Raw genomic sequence first — 14929 nt, 5'->3', positions numbered from 1 at the left:
TTAATAAAAATTTCACAATATATCTATGTAAATAAAGTAAGTGTTTGGAGAATATCCGATACTTCTTCAGTAGAATAAAGGAAATAGTTTGCAAGAGATGTATGTTTTCCAATTATAACATTGAAGATTTCACATTTTGAAGATTTACAATCTGGAATTTGCTCAGTATTTTGATTGGAGTTAATAGACTTTGAGAAATGATTGACTACAGAAAACATATCTTCATCAGATCTATCGTCTCCAATACAGAGTATCATTTCAAGAGGAGGAGGAGGAGAGTGAAAAGAAGATGAAAGATTTGGACTTGCATTGTTTTTTGTTAAATCATCTTCTTCACTCTTATTTTCATAATTATTATTATTTCTTGATAATGAATTAATTTGATTCAAAATTGCTTGTACAGCTACTCCTTTATTGATACCTTGAAGACGAACTTCTACAAAATCATTTCCTGAAATCACATTAACTGGAAAGTTTATTAATAATTCAGAAAGATAATTGGATAATTCCTTAGCTTGCCAAGCTCCAAAGTATGGCTCACAATATTTGAACTGGAATACTAAAGCTGTTCCTTTGTTTTCTATATAAGATCCTTGAGTTCTGAGCACATACTGTTCCATAAGCTGAAAGGTTATATTTTTCCAATTTGAAACATTGCACTGCAGCTGTTGTTGTTGTTGTTGCTGTTGTTGCTTTTGCTTCTGTTGGAGTTTTTGTTGCTTGTTTGGCAATAAAAGCACAGAATTGGTCTTTTGGTCATCAATTTCCTTATTATACTTTCCTAAATCCAAGTCAAAGCTTGCCTTTAAAGGACCATATAAATTATATTCAGATTCATTACTTTTGTTTACTGAATACATTACTGAAGGAGAGGAATAAGATGAGGAGAATGAGAGTGATGAAGAAGAAAAAGAGGAAGAGGAGGAGGAAGAAGATGATGATGATGAAGAAGAAGCAGATAAAGAAGAGGAAGAAGAAATGGCTGAGGAGGAGGAAGAAGAGGAAGAAGGACGATCTTCAGTTGAAGATTCAATATTGAGTTGTCTCCAAACGTTAGGATGAATGGGATCAATTGATTTGGGGAGTTTCAGATAATATCCATGCTCAGCACAAAGTCCAATATTGTCTATATCTCCAAACCATTCATCAAGAAGATGCCTTTCCCTTCCTGAAAAGATGATAATAATGTTATTTGGAGAACTACATAAATTCTTGAGAGCTTCAATAACTTGAGGCGGAGGAGCACATGAGATTTCATTTAACAAGTAAAAGTCTTCAAGCTTTTGTTCATCTTCTTCCTCATTTTTATTATTACCTTCAAAAATTGGTCCATTATTCATTACATTATGACAATCTGGTGAGCATTCTCTTTCATTTATACTTTGAATTCTACTGGTATTATTTTTGTCCATACATTTTCTAATTTCAACACGTCTATTCTTTTCTTCATTAACTATTCCAGGATTAGCAATGGGTACATTGTTATTGATTATACTGGAAATACTGGTGTTAGAAAAAGAATTTTCTAAATTTAAAGCTTCAATACTGGTACAGTTGCTATTGATATTAAAGGCAGCATATTCATTGGATTGACAAGATAAAGGAGTGGGGGAGGAAGAAACTGAAGAATTTGAATAAACTTGTATAGCAGAGGGAGATAAATTTTCTTCCACAGAAGTCTCAGCATCTCTTGATTTGGACTTTATAATTTTCGGAGTACATGTAACTAAACTATGTTCAATGGTACCTTCTACTTGTTTGCTAATGTTAAAATTTTCATCTTCACCACAGCATTTAGAAAGGCTTGGATTCATTTCAAGAACAGATTGGTTATTCTTTTCAGACTTTCTTTCATTATTTTCCTTCCTTTTTTCTTGGTTAGTTCCTATGGACGAAGACGAACTTCCATGTACAGCTCCAGCTCCAGCTCCAACACCAACATCATGCCCAACTCCATGCTCAACTACAGACCCAACTACAGACCCAACTACAGATACAGCTCTATTTCCTGCTCTGGCTCCAGCCCTAGCTCCAAATCCAACCCCAGCTCCATATCCAGCTCCAGTCCCGACTTCAGGCCCAAATCCGGAGTTACTGTAAAAGTTAGAGGAGGAACTAATCTTATCGAAAAAGTGTCTAAAATCTGGAGTAAGTGTTCCTTCGTTATCAAGAAGGAAAAGTTTCAAACCACCAGTTTTATCAGCTTTTTTGTACACTTGGGAAAGCAAGTTAAGACTAAGATGTTGAGAATTAAGATTAATTCGAAAATCCATCAAAGATGGACCAATTCCAAAAGTTGTATTATAGAAATGAAGCATTTCATTCTTCTTTCTTTCAGAAAAGATGTATAAATCCATAATGAATTCTTTGGCCCAGTTTACAGTACTATGAGATAAAAGATATGCCTTGTCCATATTCCAATGGTGTCTTTTTTCTTGAAAGATTCCTTTTTGGCAATAAACAGCCTTATCCAAAGTTTCAACTACATTCATCATATTCCAAGGATTTACTCTATAAGGACTGGAGAGGGTATTTGAACATCCTGTAAACTCTGATATTATCAAAGAAGGCAAACTATTTTGGCCTTTAAGTCTACAAAATGGACCAGATATTACTGTTTTATCCCCACCAATTCCAAATCCTCCAATTGTTCTTGTCTTCCTCATTATTCGATCATCATTTCCACTGGATTCACTATACTCTGAACTACTACTACTACTACTACTACTACTACTACTACTACTACTACTATTGCTGCTATTACCACTTGAAGAAGAAGAAGAAGTGTCACTAACTCCATTCCCAATAATCCTGTGACCATTATTCTTCAATGAATTTGAGTTCAAAAGAGATAGTGAATCATCTTTACAGATAATATATTCAAATGGATTCAAATTCAATCCATCTCTAACACTTGTATCAAAAAGACAATCTCCAGAAAGAAATAAAGAGTATTTCTCCTCTTGAGTTATTGAACCATATTTCAACTCTATTACTGGTTTTCCAAGTGATTCCGAAGATTTTGAATGTTTTTGATTTATTTCATTTGAAAGATTTACTAATGATTGAATTAGTCGATCTCTCTTCTCAAGTGTTAAAGTATTTGTTGGAAAAATATATTGAATCAAAACTACTGGTTGCTCTTCTTTAATATATGGATAATTCTGAAGAAAATTATCAAAAGCTTTAAGTTTAAGTTGTAATCCACTCAATTGATCAAGCCTATCTATTGATACAAAAATATAATGGTTCTTGTATTTATTCCTAATCTCTTGAGATCTTTTTAAAATCTCATGATTTGAAGCAATACTTTGAAGAATATCATTACATTGTATATGTACATGACCTATTCTAACAATTGTTTCTTGTTTATTAAATTCTGGATCTAAACTATTATTTGATTTTACTGATCTACTACTTGAAGCTGTTGTTTTATCTATTCCAATTAATCCACCAGGTTTAAAATAATGATCTAATCCAAGAAGACGTTTACATGATGATAAAAATTGCTTTGCATATGGAAAAAAATGAAAACCTATCAAATCTGCCATTAATATACTTCTTAATAATTCTTCTCTAACTGGAAGACATCTAAAAATTTCAAATGATGGAAATGGAATATGAAGAAATAATCCAATATTTACTCCTTTTACTCTTCTTGTTAAATATTGACATAATAAAAGTAAATGATAATCATTAATCCAAACCATATCCATATGTTCAGGAGAAACTATTGGAGTAATTACTGATGACCATAACATATTCATTTGATGATATCTTCTCCATTCTTCATGATCAAAAGGAGCATTACTTAATTCTTCAGGATTTAATACATTATGAAATAGTGGCCATAAAAATAATTGACAAAATTCATTAAAAGATTTGAATTCATTTTCTGGAGGAAATACTGGAATACAATCAATACTTTCAAGTAATTCTCTAATTTCTTCTTTTTCATCTTCTTTTTCTATATGGATACCAGGCCAACCAATAAATTTCACACTTTTTGATAATTCATTTCTATGGCCATGTAAAGTTCTCATTAATGAATGTTGGGAAGATTTTAGTTCAAATCTAAGCTTTTTCTTATCATTATTATTATTAATATGATCTATTTCATTATTAAATTCCATCTTTTCTAAACGAACTACTTTAACAGGAAGTTCCAAAGAAACTATTATTAAAGTTGATTGAGACTCTTTTCTAGTTCTTATCCATTCTTGTTCATCTTTAAGTATTTTACTGAGCTCTATTGCTCTGTTATTATTATAACTCATTTTATATTTAGTTAATTAAGAAAAACTCTAATTATAATATTAAATTAAATAATTTCTCTTTTTTTTTCAATGATTAATATATTCTATACATAATTGAACTCCATTACAGTTTTTTTATTTTTAAAAAAAAAAAAAAGAAAAGATCCTACAAATTCCGTGTTTTATTGGAATTATTTACCAAATTATCACCTTTAATCCTTTACTTATATAACCCCAATATCTAATATTATTTACTTTCTTTCTATTTATTCCTTTATTTCCTCACTTTAGTATCATATATATGCATGCATTAACTTCAAACATATAAACACATATATTTATGCATAAACATATAATATATAAATATGTATAAATATATATATATATATTTCATACATATACAATACAAATACATATATATATTTATATTAATATTTATTTATTTGCATTCAATTAACTTGAATTTTTTTTTTTTGTAAAAAAAAAATTTTTTGTCTTAAATACCGGTATGCAACTTTTCGAGACGAGACGAGACGGCGATGCACAAAAAAGAGCATGTTAATATGAAGTAAGAAAAAATGGGGATAAGGAGGGAAAAAGTAAAAAAGAGATATAATAATATATAAATATTATGAAATAAGTGTAATAATAATAATAATTTTATAACAAATGAAAAATCTAATAATGTGAGTTATGAATAAAAAAAAAAAATAAGGCTATTATTATATAATGATGTTTACAAAGAGACTAAAAGATTATCAAAAATCTAGAAATGTTGAAAAGAATAATTTTGAGAATATATTAAATAAAGAAAGTAAAAAATTTAAAGAATTTGAAATAGGAATTAGTAGATTTTACAAAAATAATGATATTACAGAAGAATTAAATAATAAAAGTTTAGCTAGTATTACAAGTACTAGTAGTAGTAATAGTAATAATAGTATAAATAATAAAAGTAAACAAGATGATATTTTAAGTAAAATAAGTTATTCACCAAGCATTGTTAGTAATGATTCAAAGACAAAATCAGATTATGTTAAAACATTAAGAAGTCAAAATAGTGTATTAAAAAGAAGGGAATTAATAATATCTGATGAAGAAGAAAATGATGAAGATGATAATCAAGATAAATATAAGAAAAGAAATAAAATAAAAGATAATTATTTAGAAAATGATGAATTAAAAATATTAAATAGAAGAGTTTTAATTTCTCATAAATATTATGATATATTAGAACTTCAACCTGGAAGTAGTATAGAAAATATTAAGAAAGCATATAGAAAAAAAGCTTCTAAATTACATCCTGATAAACAAAGATCAGAGAATGATGAACAAAAAGAAAAGAGTTTAATAAAATTTAGACAAGTTCAAGAATCTTATGAATTTTTAAGTAATCCAAATAAAAAAGAAGTTTATGATGAATATGGTGATGATATTTTAAAATATGGATTTTTAGATCATTGGAATGAGATGAAAGGTATATTTGAAACAAAATTATCGAATAATAATGAAATAAATATAAATATTAATAATAATAAATGTTTAAATAATGAATCAGAATGGGAATTTTTTTGGCAAGAATTATTAATTTATTTATTTTTTAAGCCAATATTGAATAAGAATAGTATTGAATTAAGGGATTTACCTGCAATGAATATATCAATAACAAATTATAAAATATTAATAAATAATTCATATACATATTTAAAAAAGTTATTAAGTATGCCAAAAAATTTGTTTGAGAATCCAATAGTAATGAATTTGGATTCAATTGATTCAAATTTAATAAATGATAAATGTTTACCAAATTTAAAGAAGGGATTATTTTCAAGACTTGTAAATAATTATAATAATTTACAAAATACAAAGTTAAAAATAGATAGTTTTACAAATATTCAAATAATTGGTTCAAATCCAAAAAATCTTGTAATAAATAAAGATTCAGTAAGTTTATTAAATACATTTAGAAATAAATCATCATTAAATGATACTTTTGGGATAATATTTTGTGAAAGTAAACAAGGATGGACAAAATTTTTAAATTTAGCAAAGAAGGAATTTGAAAGTAAGAATGGAAATAATAATAGTAAATATAATAATGAGGATAATTTAATAAATCAAAAATCTAATAATTTTAAAAGAAGATTAAAAGAGATTCAAGCAGAATTTGACTGGATGATTTTAGTTTTTCTATCAGAAGAACAACTTCCAAGTCAAGATCAAGAACTTCTTTTAGATTATTATAACATAAAAGATGAATTAAAAGAATTAAAGAATTCAGAAGATTTAAACAATTTGGATATAATTGAAGAGAAGATGAATGAATCTCATACAATTGATTTATTTCCTTGCCTCGTACATAAACCAAAAAATTCAAAAGTAGCTTCAAATTATAATTCAGATATTAACTCATATTCCAGACCATCAAGTTTACAAATTAATCAAATAATTAAACAACTTGAACTTTTATCAAATTTTGATTATGATGATTTTAATTATAGACATAATAAAAACTCTATATTTAATTTAATTTCCAATACAACGGAAGAGGCGCCACATGTGGGGAATGGCGGTACAAATGACGTGGCAAATTTTTAATGAATATTAATTACAATTAATAGTAGCAAGAAAAGTGAGAGGAAGCTTGTTTTTTATTTAAATAATTTTTTTTTAAAAATTTCCGTTGTTATTTGTGAATATTTGATTTCTTTTTCTTTTAATTTATTTTAAATGAATCAAAATAAGGCTTAGGTTATAAGAGCTTTAGAATGTGTGTTTTAGAGATTTTAACGGATTAAGGGGTTTTGGGTAGTTTTGAGAATTAAATTAGATGGTGAATATTAATGGAAATATCGACGGTAGTAGAAATATAGACAGGAATAGAAATAGTGACGGTAATATTAATAGTGATGTTAATATAAATATTGGTTTTAATTTGGTAGTAATAGTTATAGTTATAGTATTGAGGTTAGTAACTACGATAGTAAATCCCATATTGAAATAGTATTTGATGAAGCAGCAAATAAATTTGAAGAGTTTGAGAATTGTATAGAACTAACTTCTGTGGAATGAAATTTGAATGTTTTAATATAATTTAAAGATTTATTTTCAAAAATATCCATGTTTGTATTAAGTGTATTGGATGTAACTGTAATAAGAGAATCTGAACGTATAGAAATTTTATCAACAACATTTAAAGAGTCAATTTCTTTAATTGGATGATCAAAACAATTTCTATTAAAAACACGAAGTTTTGAATCAAAGGTAGATATCCAAATACGATTAAAAGATCTTTTCATAGATAATATTGGAGAATTTTGTGTTACATTGTTCATATATACATGAGAATCAGGTTTTCTTAAATCCCAAATGACAACATTTCCTGATTCAAAACCTAATAATACAGAATGATCATTAAGAGATTCAACTTCAATAAGTTTGTCACTTTTTTCAGTTGGATAATTGAATTGAATATCATCATGTTTCGAATTGTTAATATTTTTTAATAAAAGATCATTTTCTCTTGGAAAAATTATACTTTCTCTAGTAGGAAGAATGATCATTTTTGCAAGTGAATAGTAAATACCATTTAAATCCAATTTTTTAAAATTTTCAGTATTATCTACTAAATAAATCTCACCTTTTCTATTTTGTACATATATAATTTCCTTTTTTTCATCATAAATAGTTTTAATAATAGGTGAATCAAATTTCATATTTATACTTGAAGAACATCTCATGATCTCTAAATCCCAAATATCCAAAACTCCGGAAATATTTCCAGATATTAAATGACTATCATCCTTGATAAATTCTAAGCTTAAAATTGTCTCATTTTTTGTTAGTTTTCTTAATAATATTACTGGAACCTCTTCATTTTCTTCACTTATTAATCCTTTTCCCTTACTTTTCATTTGTTTCTCACCTTAAGCCAGCTCTATTACTTTTACTTAATCTCAATTCCTTTTATCTTGCTTTTTATTGATCAAATTATACATTCTTTTTAATCTTGCAATAATCACTTTTTTTCCTCCCCTCCTCCAAGTCCAAAATGACTAACAAATTTCCGCGCGCATATTGGCGCCACTTTGCGATGCATGTGGTTACAAAGGACGGTATAGGTGTTATTTTTAACAATAACTTAAAGAAAGAAAAAAGGAAGAAATAAAAAAAGAAAGAAATCAATAATTTAAATAGGTTTATATTTAATTAATATAAGATATAAAGACTAAATTAATAAGATTTGAAAGTAAATTGGTCATAATTATTAAAATCAATAAAGCCAATATGACGACTACTAAATTATGCTTGAGACAATTTTCCAGTCAAAAATTAATGATTTAGAGTAAAGAATCGTAATAAAAATAAGTTAAATTGTTGAGCCTATTAAAACAAAACGTAGCATAACCTGTATTGTGTCTTTATTCTACTTAATCCAATCTCAGGCTGAATTGGATTTTTAAATGACGATAACATGCTTTGTTTTAATTATGCTCAAAATTTGAGTTTTCAATAGCTTCAATCTTCCAATCAACAGAATGACCCTTTGAATAAAGGAAACTAAGGAAATCATTCCAAGATCCGCTCTTCTTTAAAGAAAGGTGCTTTAAGAAAAGCTCGAGTGCAGTTTTAGCATCAACGATAGAATCATGGACCTCAGTTTGGATATTCTTGTTGAGTACAAATTTAGCCAAAAATTTAAGACTGATATATCTTTCATCAGGGAGTCTGTAAATCTCAACAGTATCAATAATTTGAAATGGAGGAACATAAATATTAATTATTTTAAAGTCACTTGGGAGTGCGTGTCCAATAAATACTACACCAGCATCTACCAAGAACTGAAGTTTCTTAAGTATACAGGATTTACTGGTAAGAAAGTGAGATGAAGTTTTAGGATCCAAATCTCCAGGTCTCACTCCTGAATATTTTGTCAAATAATCTCTAGGTTGCTGACTATTTGATCCGTAAGATACATAATGGTCCATTATCAGTCCTTTTTTGTTATCAATTTCAACATTATCATTAGCTCCCGTTAATGATATCTTTCCACAACGTACAATTGAAACTCTTGCTAAAGACAATTGAGATTTTTTCAAGATTTCTTTTGTTCCATCAGATCTTACAACAGATTGTTCAACATCTAAAGCAACATACTCTGAATCCAGTGCAACAATCATTGGAGAATTTTGAATAAATTCTGAATGACTAGGAGTATTTATAAATCTTTCATTAATTTCTTTTGGTTTCTTCAAAAGTCCTTTAGAAAATGGATATCTTACAAAGTAATTTAAGCAAAGATTTGAAAGTTCTCTAGTTGTGAATGGAGACTGATCATTGATCTGACTTGGATCCGGATTTTCTGAAAGATTCTTTTCGTTCTTAATTAGCTTTATTATTGATTCCAATTGTTGTATTACGTGCTCATGTATTATTTTTGGATACTTCCAAGGTATCTTAAATTTAATACCATGAATATCTAAAATATCCATTTCAGAAATATTCTGGGTTAAATGACTTGATTCAAGATTGGTGTTAGTTTCTGAATTATTATCAGGGCTTTGATCAGGTATTACTTTGTCTTTACTAAGAGAATCTTTCTCATTTTCTTGATCAATGCATTCTTCATCATCATTATCAGTACCAGAAACCTTTCTTACTAAAAGATCCAAGTCACTTTGGGCCAAATCAAGTTGAAATTCTAAACATGGATATTTATTGAATAAGTAATTCAATAAATTCCCTTTCTTGTCTGAATAGAATAAGAAAGTAGGAAGTTTCCAACAAGATGTAAAATTAATAATCTCGTTCTTGTTATTCACTGGAAGAATTGAAGATCCATTGATCATGTACCATTTATCTTGTGTATTATTCATTTCGTTAAATAATAACTTATGCTTAACATACATACAAAAATGGGTACCGGATGGAAGCTGAATTGAACAACCTTGATAAACTCCAAATATCAATGCAACTAACTCATATTCTTGGTAGTTTCCTCCCATATTGGGATTTTCGTTGTCTAACTTGGATTCTTTATCTCGTTCACCATTATGTCCAATACTACCCTCTGTAAATACAGTAGTCTTATCAACCTGGATAATATCTATTCCGCCTGATGTCTCTCCAGTGGCACGTCCATTCTGAGAACTGAACCCTTTTCTTAACTTTGAGAATCGAATATCGAAAGGTATTGAATATTCTGTATTTGGAAGTTGTTCGTGGTTGGTTCCAGAGCCACTTCCACTTATTCCCTGGCTCTTTTTGACAAATTCTTCATGTTCTTCAGGAGACATACCTCCATATTCATTCCAGTGTTTTAGTGACTGGATATTGCAAGAAAGAACAAGAAGCTGAGGGAGCTTTGTGATACATCTAACATGCTGACAAGCAGTTGAAGTTCCACATTCCTTACAGAAGCTTCTTCCGGCAATGATCCTCAGTAAGTTAGAATTCAAGGCCTTCAAAAATTTCTCAGATTTCAGCTTCTGGGATAGAATTAGGTCATCCTTCTGACCCATTTTGGAAGATGTATCCAACTTCTGGCCTATCGGCATAGAATTCTGTGCTAATAAATGATTTGCTGGTATATCTAAATACGTGACAATCTGCGTTGATTTAAATGCGTGTTTAGCTTGTACACAACTACTGATTGTTGTAACCTCAATATTGAAAAGAGAATCTATCAACTTTTCAAAAATACAATTCTCATTTGTACCTCCAAACTGGCCAGGAGTACTTGTTTCTTGCTCATCGATTATCCTTTCAGTATTTGGATTAAAATTTGTTTTATTCATCATATCAACTTTCAAATTCTCCAAGAAGAACTTCCAAAAGATCTCGGTCTTCCGAATCTGGTTGAAAGCTGCTTGAGGTAAGTGACTCAATAAAGACATTCCATTAAAGTTAATATCATCGAATCCACCAGTTGGACTTCCTGATCCAACTCCTGATCCAACTCCTCCAAATTTTAATTCCCCAACCCCAGTACCTCCCAAAGAGCCATTACTATTCACAGATCCTCCTCCAATTCCAGGAGCCCCTACTAGACTTTGTTGACTATCCTCGGAATCTATCCCAAGCTGTTTTATTTCTGGTATATGCCTAACAGTTCTTAACATGTTTAATGTATAGATTGAATTGAGTATTACGCATGGAAATAAGTCGGGATTTCGTCCTTTTCCATTCTTTAAATTAAACTTGCAACTGTACAACATAAATGTTAGATGAACAAGCTCACAAGCAAGACAAAATTCTGAGGTACAGCCTGGTACATGAGCAAGAAGGATGTCATATGAAAGCTTTGGAATAAAAGAAAGTAACATAAAGAATGGCTGAGTAAAGTCCAAAGTATCGTTATCAAATTCTATTGAAACCAGACCTTCTCCAATTGAAGATTGATCATCCTCTGCTCTCGAAACTGTCTGAGCATCCCCTCCATTTGGAAGGGATGAGCTAGTACTCATATTTCCCAAAGCTCCTGCTGTATGAGCGACACCTTGGCCCGAAGTTCCTGCAGTTGAATTCTCAATTGAAGTTCCTCCACCCATCATCCTTCTGTTCTTCATTTTTTCCCGCCTATTCGGGTTCAATCTTGGTTTATAATGGAATTTAACGGGGACTAAGGAAAGGCTTTTTGTGTGAGAATGTTCACCTGAAGAGCCTTGAGTACCTCCAAATGCATAAAGAGACATATTCTTCTTCTTGCGATAGTACCAAATTGGCATAGAACCTCTAAGACAAAGGAGAGGGATACCATAAACCAAGTTATTGTTTCTGTATTTAGTCGTATCAGGGTTAATAGCAGCCTTTATAAAGTCAACCATTCTAAAATCCAATGCTTTTAGTTTATAATGGTCCATCTCTGGTCGAACTTCACGGATATACTCCACAGAAAATGCCAAAGCTCCGCTAGAGTGACCATGTCGGGCCTCTCCACCTTCATTGTGTTCCCTCGTGTTTGACTGAATTCCACTCTGCTTATTAATGCCCCCCATTGCATGCACTAAACCTTGCATGTCTCCCACGTTAGGCGGGCTCCTTATGGCAGAGTTCTGAGGTCCAGGGAGATTGGATGTGCTAATATTGAGACCAAGTGAAGAATCTGTTTGTCGGGGAATTGTTCTAGCTTTAACTATAGTAAGTCCGTGTGGGAGCTCATCAGATGATTTGTAGGTATTCCAACCAAATTCTGTTTGAATTTTACGAATTTGGTCAATATCAAACTTGTTGTTAAAGCTAAGTAGGTTATCTTCTTTAATATTAAGCTTTCCATTATGTAGTTTCTCAAGAATAGGAGGAATTCCAACTGAATTTAGAGAATCGTAAGCAACAACAGGACGTCCTTGAAGATATCTGAGTGCGACTGTAAGGTTAGGTATTGTTGGGTGTCCAACATTATGAGTGATAGGCTTAGTTACAGGATTGGAGGCAATTCCCATTAGAGTTTGAATTGACTTCACATATGAGTAATTATATAGAGAAGTATTCATTTGTCTGTTGTAACCTCCTCCAATGCTTGCTCCCGGTATATTTAAATTAGGAAGAGGATAAGAATGGAAGACACTAAAAGAGTGTTGATGATTTTGGTGATTATAAGCCGAACTTGAACCCATTCCTCCACCAACACCACCTCCAGAAATTCCTGAACCTGTGATTTGTTGCTGTTCTAGTTTTGTGTTGCTTGTACTAATATTCGTGTTTGATGAAGTATTTGGTTGAATTGAAGATGAGGAAGTTATTCCTCCATTTGTATGAGGCCTCTGCATGGTGTGGATTGACCCAGAAGTATCAGCCAATATTAGGTAATTGCTAGACGAGCTAAAATTAAGATTTGATAAAGGAACAGATGGAGTAGCATAGAATTCCATTTGGTCTATATTAGAGTGGTAAATTTGCCACTGTCCATTATTTCCAATAACGTATAAATCCTCAAAATCAGGTGTAGTAGCAGTTCCTGCTGAAATGGCCAGTGAATTATCACTCCAAGCAATGTTTATTGGTCCTGGAGAAAATGAGATATTTTTCCTTGGTCTGAATTTTCTGGTATCATATAATCTAACTACAGAATCCCTCATCATGTTTGTCAAATCTAAGTTCTTCTTATAAACCATCATTTCTGGTGAAGTAGAAACTTCTCCAGGATGGATTCTAATTAAATCAAGCACAGGAAGTCCACAAACTCCTCCAACAGAACTTAAAAGTTCATCCGACGATATCTTCCTATTTGAGATTGTACTGGTAATTATTGCTACTGTGTATTCATTAACTGCTAATCCTGAAACCAATGTCTCATTTTGTCCTGAATTAGTAGGATGTATCTGAATAGTATGTCCTAATCTTGGAAGTCTTGTATCAGCAATTCCAAGCATATTTACTCCTCCAACAATAAAACTTGAGGAACTTGCTGAGCTTTTAATACAGCTAATACTTCCACTATATGGAATACTGTGAATTGGTCGTACTTGCTGTAAATCTAGGATTGACACACCTTTTCCTGTTCCAATACCAATGATTGGATGACTACTCATCATATAAGACTGATATCTATTTGAATCACAGCACAGTATTTTTGAGCTTTGTTGCTTTTCATTGGTTAGTGTATTATATGAATGAGAAGATATTGGTGCTCCTCCTCTGGAATAGACACCTATTCCACTATTAGTCACTGTATATAAGTGCGAAGATGATGGAAATCCCATGTAAATCACATTATCTCTGACAAGTCCACCCCCACTTGCAGAATCAGCTATTCCTACTGGAAATGCTGTATATCTACTACAATGGGGAAATCTGAATGAACTCAGAAATCCATTTGTCCAACCAAGCCAAAGGAGCTCATAAAATGGATCACAATAAATTGAAGAAATAAAAGGCCTAATTTTCTTATTATTAGTATGGGAAGAAAACAAGCCAATCATATTATAACTCGTATATGTTTCCCATCCCCATGGAGCTTGTCCAACTCTCAAGTCTGCTCCTAAAGCCCCTAAGCCACTATCCAAATGTCCCGATCCAACCCCACCAAAATGATCATAATAGCCAACAGATGATCTACCACCACTCATACTTGTTAATCCATGATTAATTTCTGAAGAATAATATGCGCCGCCTTTATTAGAAATTCTACTGTCATAAAGTCCAATCCCTCCTGATTCAGTTCCCCCTGCTGCTCCTCCTTGATTAGCTCTTCTAGAAGAATTGCCTGAACCATTTGATCCGGTATCTAGACCAACAACTCCGCTTAAAAAAGAGTCCTCATAGTCTCCTTCTGAATATAATAGCCTGTTCTGCATGTATCTTTTCTTCCAGACTATCTAATCTTTTCCCACAGGACTGCATTACCTTTTTCCCAGGCTCTTATCAACTTCTTGAATTGTTAGATTAATTTTCATCTACTCCCTCTAAGAACTTTACAGAGTCTTTCAATTCTGATTAAGTTCCCACAATGTTTATACATATATTTTTCTACTTTCTGAATGCATAAACTTCCTCAGAAACTGTATTGAGATATTCTAATATATTTCCTAAATCAAATAACCTTTCTTATATTTGCATCTATATATATGCTTCTTTATTTTTCTAATTTCTATTATTTATTTTTCTTCAGTTTTCTTTATCCCTTTTATTTACGCATCTTTTCTGCCAACTCCGTGAGGGGGCTTGTACCCGCG

At 30.9% G+C, this 14929-nt stretch overlaps 4 protein-coding genes across 4 annotated transcripts; 1 reads left to right on the top strand and 3 right to left on the bottom strand.

Annotated features, from left to right (window-relative positions):
* Positions 1-23: 23 nt before the first annotated feature.
* cgd8_4940 (trehalose-6-phosphate synthase of likely plant origin) lies at positions 24-4277 on the bottom strand (the record flags this gene model as incomplete). Its single annotated transcript, XM_627376.1, has 1 exon — positions 24-4277. One exon carries the CDS (start codon positions 4275-4277, stop codon positions 24-26), a length of 4254 nt encoding a protein of 1417 aa, XP_627376.1.
* A 693-nt stretch (positions 4278-4970) lies between these two features.
* Positions 4971-6854, top strand: cgd8_4930 (DNAj protein; the record flags this gene model as incomplete). Its single annotated transcript, XM_627375.1, has 1 exon — positions 4971-6854. A coding segment is annotated over one exon (1884 nt), but the record flags the coding sequence as incomplete, so codon positions are not given.
* A 377-nt stretch (positions 6855-7231) lies between these two features.
* cgd8_4920 (WD repeats containing protein) lies at positions 7232-8170 on the bottom strand (the record flags this gene model as incomplete). The annotated part of the gene is made up of 1 exon (XM_627374.1): positions 7232-8170. The coding sequence occupies one exon, from the start codon at positions 8168-8170 to the stop codon at positions 7232-7234; it is 939 nt and encodes a 312-aa protein (XP_627374.1).
* Positions 8171-8740: 570 nt separating this feature from the next.
* Positions 8741-14551, bottom strand: cgd8_4910 (PAN2 family 3'5' exonuclease, UBC hydrolase (inactive) plus nuclease; the record flags this gene model as incomplete). Its single annotated transcript, XM_627373.1, has 1 exon — positions 8741-14551. The coding sequence occupies one exon, from the start codon at positions 14549-14551 to the stop codon at positions 8741-8743; it is 5811 nt and encodes a 1936-aa protein (XP_627373.1).
* Positions 14552-14929: the final 378 nt, after the last annotated feature.

Source organism: Cryptosporidium parvum, chromosome 8 (genome assembly GCF_000165345.1).
Source record: "Cryptosporidium parvum Iowa II chromosome 8, whole genome shotgun sequence".
NCBI classification, from domain to species: Eukaryota; Apicomplexa; class Conoidasida; order Eucoccidiorida; family Cryptosporidiidae; genus Cryptosporidium; species Cryptosporidium parvum.
This window is presented reverse-complemented; position numbering and strand designations above follow the sequence as displayed.